At 42.0% G+C, this 4,991-nt stretch overlaps 1 protein-coding gene across 4 annotated transcripts in view; it reads right to left on the bottom strand.

Moving 5' to 3' along the window:
• Positions 1–1,638: 1,638 nt before the first annotated feature.
• The window catches only part of traf3ip2 (TRAF3 interacting protein 2), a 5,707-nt gene continuing 2,354 nt past the window's right edge, over positions 1,639–4,991 (bottom strand). For 2 of the 4 annotated variants that reach the window (XM_015386799.1, XM_015386800.1), the window contains 7 exons: positions 4,381–4,477; positions 4,135–4,292; positions 3,961–4,049; positions 3,815–3,883; positions 3,635–3,739; positions 3,367–3,441; positions 1,639–2,032 (listed from right to left, as the gene is read on the bottom strand). In XM_015386799.1, the coding sequence (XP_015242285.1) occupies positions 1,886–2,032; positions 3,367–3,441; positions 3,635–3,739; positions 3,815–3,883; positions 3,961–4,049; positions 4,135–4,292; positions 4,381–4,477 (740 nt within the window). In that variant the 3' untranslated portion in view covers positions 1,639–1,885. The remainder of the gene's footprint in view (positions 2,033–3,366; positions 3,442–3,634; positions 3,740–3,814; positions 3,884–3,960; positions 4,050–4,134; positions 4,293–4,380; positions 4,478–4,991) is intronic. The other 2 variants (XM_015386798.1, XM_015386797.1) reach the window with 2 other exon arrangements.

Here is a 4,991-nt window from a genome sequence, read left to right as displayed (position 1 = left end):
TAGCAGCAGCAGCAACCCAGACTGACACACGGATCATGAGCAGCCTGGTGCTGGAGGGCTTTACCATAGTAACAGGAGAAGCGGCGAAAGTGAAATTAGACACTGCCGTTGGAAAACATGAGATAATTTATAAATGTTTTAAATCAGGTTGGGTCCGGATCACACTATACAAAATTCTGCAATATAAATGGCTTATGAGAACCTATATAACACCAGTTAGGCTTCATCATATGTCCAGTGATATTCCAGATGATTGCACTAAATGTTTACTTGTAGAAGGAACTTTTCTCCATTGTTTGTGAGAATGTCTTAAAGTTCATCCCAAAATGGGGTGCAATATGCTGGTGAAGGTTCTCAGTCATCCAGGTCATAGTCACTCCAAAAAAAGAAGATTAAAAACAATCCATTGGATTTCGTTTCCTAGTTTGAAGATGTTTCGCTTCCTATCCAGGAAGTTTTTTCAAATCAAAATGTCAGGAATGGTGTTGAGTTTGAGGTTACATACAGTAGCTCAACAAAGCCTTGTTTTTATTTTGAAAACATGCAAATTGAAACGGACGAAGGGGTCTGCCTCTTTTAAATGGGGGAACAGAAGACCTCGCCTATTCAGCCAGGCCAACAATTCACTTTAATGACCCCCTTTCAGAGACATAGACAGGTATGGAGCATTGCAGACTAACAAAGAAGCCAAATTACCCTCATTTCAAAGGGGTGGACCCGTTCGCCCGTTTCAATTTACATGTTTTCTAAACAAAAACAAGGCTTTGTTGGGCTACTGTATAAAACCTGGAACTCAATGCTATTCCTGACATTTTGAAATGAAAAAGCTTCCTGGACGGGAAGAGAAACATCTTCAAACTTGGAAACAAAGTCCAGTGGATTGTTCTTAATTTTCTTATTTTTTTGGAAAGTCTTAAAGTCCAGAGGTTTTGGAAGGATGTTATTAGGTGCCTGTCTGAATAGTTTACTCTGAAAGTCCCATTAGAGATTAAAATCTGTGTTCTAGGCACATACACAATAGAATTTAAACAATTGCAGAGCAGAGGACAACTGCATTGAAAGACTACGGACTTCTTCAAGCCAGAAGATCTATTGCACTATGCTGAAGGAGCATGGAGCCCCCCTCAATGGGACTCTGCAGGAAAGAAGTTGCAGATTCACTCAAAAACAAAACTAACATACAACGAGACTAAGAAACTAAGGGAGCCATATATGAGGGTCATAGGGACTGAAGGTGGAGATTTTTGATGGGTGTCTTGAATGGATGTCTTTACTACAGTTTCTATTCATATATCGCCTTGTTATTTTTCTCTGCCTTAATCTAAAGGGATTTTGTATATTTATGGAACTAGACAAATGCAGGTTTGAATGCTGAATGCATGAGTGAATGTAAGTGTGTATGTTGTGCATGTTACAAAACTGAAAAAAATAATATAACCCCTTTTGGCATTTAATTAATCATGTTTAGTTACTTTAACACATTTTTCTACCCTGCTAAGATGAAACAATTGTGTTAAAGTAACTAAATCTGATTAATTAAATGCCAGAAATGATTGTATTCATTTTTTCAGTGAAAGTTTGTTGTGTCAAAAAAGAGAAAATTCAATAAAATGTATTGAAGAAAAAACTTTGTTTGTGTTTATCCATTCCTTTGCTGCCTCCTAAATCAGTAATCCATGGGGATATAACAGGCAGAATTAACAGATTAACAGTTTTCATCTGACAGTATAGATTGAACCATAAAATGCTGAAGGTGAAATAATGCCTTTAAAAACAAAAGGGAAAGATTCCAAAGGATCTGAAATTCTACATTAATGCGATATGATTCGGTATTTTGAGCTTCTGGAGGGTGAATGTTTTTCCAAGAGTCCCTTTTTTTGCATCCTCACAAAGGACGAACAGTGAGGGTAAGGTCAGCTCCTCTCTGAGGGATGATGTAGCGCTCCTCCCTGAGCAGACGCAGGAGCAGGTCCTGGGTGTCATTGGGCCAGCGGTAGATCCTGGTGTTCTGGAGCCAGCTGGGCACATGTTTCTAACAGAAAGAGAAAACCAGACAAGATCAGATTATCCCCATAAACTACCCTTATACCAGCTTTACCGCCTTATTCTATTTCAAAACCTTCATCGAAAGCGTCAAAAAGGGGTTTAATGTTCTAACGAAATCAACATGTGGTCCAGACCAAAGACAGAAAAAACAATCCCCTCTTTTACCATCTAATGGAACTGTAGGGCCTAGTCACCTGACTAACTGATACAAGAAGCTGTAGAGGTGGTCAGCAGCACCAAATTCCTGGGGGTGCAAATCACAGACACCCTCACCTGGACTATAAACACCACCTCACTGGTGAAAAGGTCACAGAAGCAGTTGTACTTCCTGCAGAGGATGAGTTTTGCACTCTCTCGGCATTTCTTCTTCACTTTATCCACTGTGCCTATCACGGTTCTGCTTTCCTCTGATCACCTACCGTAATTTGCACCATTCCCATTGGTTGAAATTCATCCTTTGCTTTGCTAATTGTCAACCTAAAGGGCTGGTTATACTCCCCGCAGCAGTGTGTCACACTGAGCTTTTCACAGGTATGATGCAGATGGTTTTGATTTATTCCCAATTGTGAAGCGTGGTCTGCCCTATGTTATTCCACTCCACAATGCAAGAGGACAATCAGGAACTAGCTGTGGGTCTAGATACGGCCGAGGCCTGAGGAGGTGGAGGCAAGTTTGTGCGACAATAAGGGGGGAAAAGAGCGGAGATCCAGGTGGAAAAAGGGTCCCAACGTTCTTGTGCACCTCGCTGGTCCAACTTCACTATTCGTTTTCCACAATGGCGTTCATACAAGCAAAACAAGCCTGTAAGGTACCAAACAGGAAATATGCATAGTGTAGAGCGGATGTAGATTGGACCAATCAGAGGCCTCCTGTCTGCGGTCAACTACAATTTTGATGAGGTGCACCAGAGTGTCTGCAGAAAGGGCGGGGCATATCTGCGTTAACTGCGACACACACGCACACAACCTGGTTTCTGAGCATAAATCAGCCTTAAGGGGTACACCATTGACAGAGCCACTTAACCATGCACACACTGGCATCTAATGGCAATTTATAGACACCAATTAACCTAATGGTCATGATTTTGGTCTTTGAAAGGAAGGACGTTTGGAGGATCTGGATGGTACCCGCAGATGCACAGGGAAAACATGCAAACACCGGCAGAAACCCACTGGAGTGTGAACTGGACTTTGAACTTTGTTACTGCAAGGCAACAGCACTACCACCTACACTACTGTGCAGCCTATCATAATCAGATATTTTTTAATGATACTAAAGGATTTTTGGGAAAATGTAACAGAACCTGCAGGGTTTTCTCACCTTAGTAGCATTTGGAAACAAAACAGGGACCAGCCTGAAGTTCAGGCAGCCTTGTTGGATGAACTCATTTTGAATCTGTGGCAAAACAAAGGATGGAAAATGTTGATGAATTAGCGGTAAAAGACAAGGTTCACATAGGTAGAAGTTTTCCTACAGCTCAGTGTTTTATTTAGTCTATGGATGCATTACTGTACTGCAAGTTTGCAAGCAGCCACAAGAGGGCAGTTTTCACAGGAAACAGTTTTTGGCAGGTGCAGAGTCAACTCACCTGGTTGTGGATATACTTGGTGTGGAGGCCATGCTCGTCGTCTCCTACTCTCTCTATATCCTCCTTGTACTTGGGGCTGATGACCACGATAATGAGCACCGATTTCTGTCAAAAAGCAACACTCAGCTTTTAGAGAACACTCATCTTCACGAAGACAGACAAGTCATCAGTCAGGCTCACATCATTCAGGTAGCGGTCCATCCATACGCTGATGCCCAATCTTCGGATTGGATTGTCAAATATATCAATCTGTGCAGATTAGTAAAATGGTTAGTGTGTAAAATATGTGTGGATCAAAAGGTGATAGAAAGACAAGAAGAACTTACGGCTGGTTTGAACCCTTGGTTGGTCAGAAATGCAACAAATTTTATTATTTCATCAGCTGTGTCGACTGAATACGTGATGAAAACATTCCCTGGAATAAAGAGGGATGTGAAACATCTTTTATCTGGTAGTTAAAACGTTACAAACAGGTGTTACATCAGGATCATGTGGCTTACTGCTCTCCTCCGGCAAGCTGATGGTCTTCCTGACCTCCCTGGTGACCGCTCCTGGACCTGCAACACCTGAGCAGTCTACACTGACTTCACGCATCACATCAGCAGGACGTGGCACACACGGTACACCTTGGAGATGAGGCCTGCCCTGTGGGCCATTCCTGTAGAGGACATGAGCCATCAGGAGGACAAAGTCCACAACACATCGTAGATACCGATGCATACTAATAAATAAATCTGACAACGAACTGTTGTGGGTGTGGAGGAGTGCCCTGATTGTGACAGCAGGGATTGTTGTGGTGGTGAGGTGCAGGATGGGGAACCTGTCTCTGCATTGGAACAGGGCCTGTAGAGAAGGACGGCAGAACAAACAATCTGTTGGATAGGCTGCCTGCATCTCTGCCACATATTGCATATGTTTCACAGAAAAACTCAACAATGTAGTAGACATTTTTGAAAGCAGCATAGTATGTACAAATTCTGTAGAGTACTATGGTTAAAAAAATCTGAAATTATGTATTTTTTAATCAACTAATAGAGAACTAATGAAATCAGCTGGATGAAATACACTTTGGACCCAATAGATCTGTTCTTGAGTAGAGTTTGGCCCATTTTCTCACCAAGACCAATGTCATTAACCCACAGCAGATCCACAGCTCAAACTTCACCTGACATTAACAGATCACTCTGCTTTCTGAACAGATATTTATTTCCATTGAGGAAGTGACACTACATGCTGCAGCAATGTGATTTTTCTTTCCAAGTTCCTTGGATGGATGGATGGATGGATGGATGGATGGATGGATGGATGGATGGATGGATGGATGGATGGATGGATGGATGGATGATGGATGGATGGA

This window comes from Cyprinodon variegatus, unplaced genomic scaffold (genome assembly GCF_000732505.1).
Source record: "Cyprinodon variegatus isolate N-32 unplaced genomic scaffold, C_variegatus-1.0 Scaffold378, whole genome shotgun sequence".
In the NCBI taxonomy this organism is placed as follows: domain Eukaryota; kingdom Metazoa; phylum Chordata; class Actinopteri; order Cyprinodontiformes; family Cyprinodontidae; genus Cyprinodon; species Cyprinodon variegatus.
Note: the sequence above shows the minus strand (reverse complement) of the source record. Positions and strands in the feature narration are given on the sequence as shown.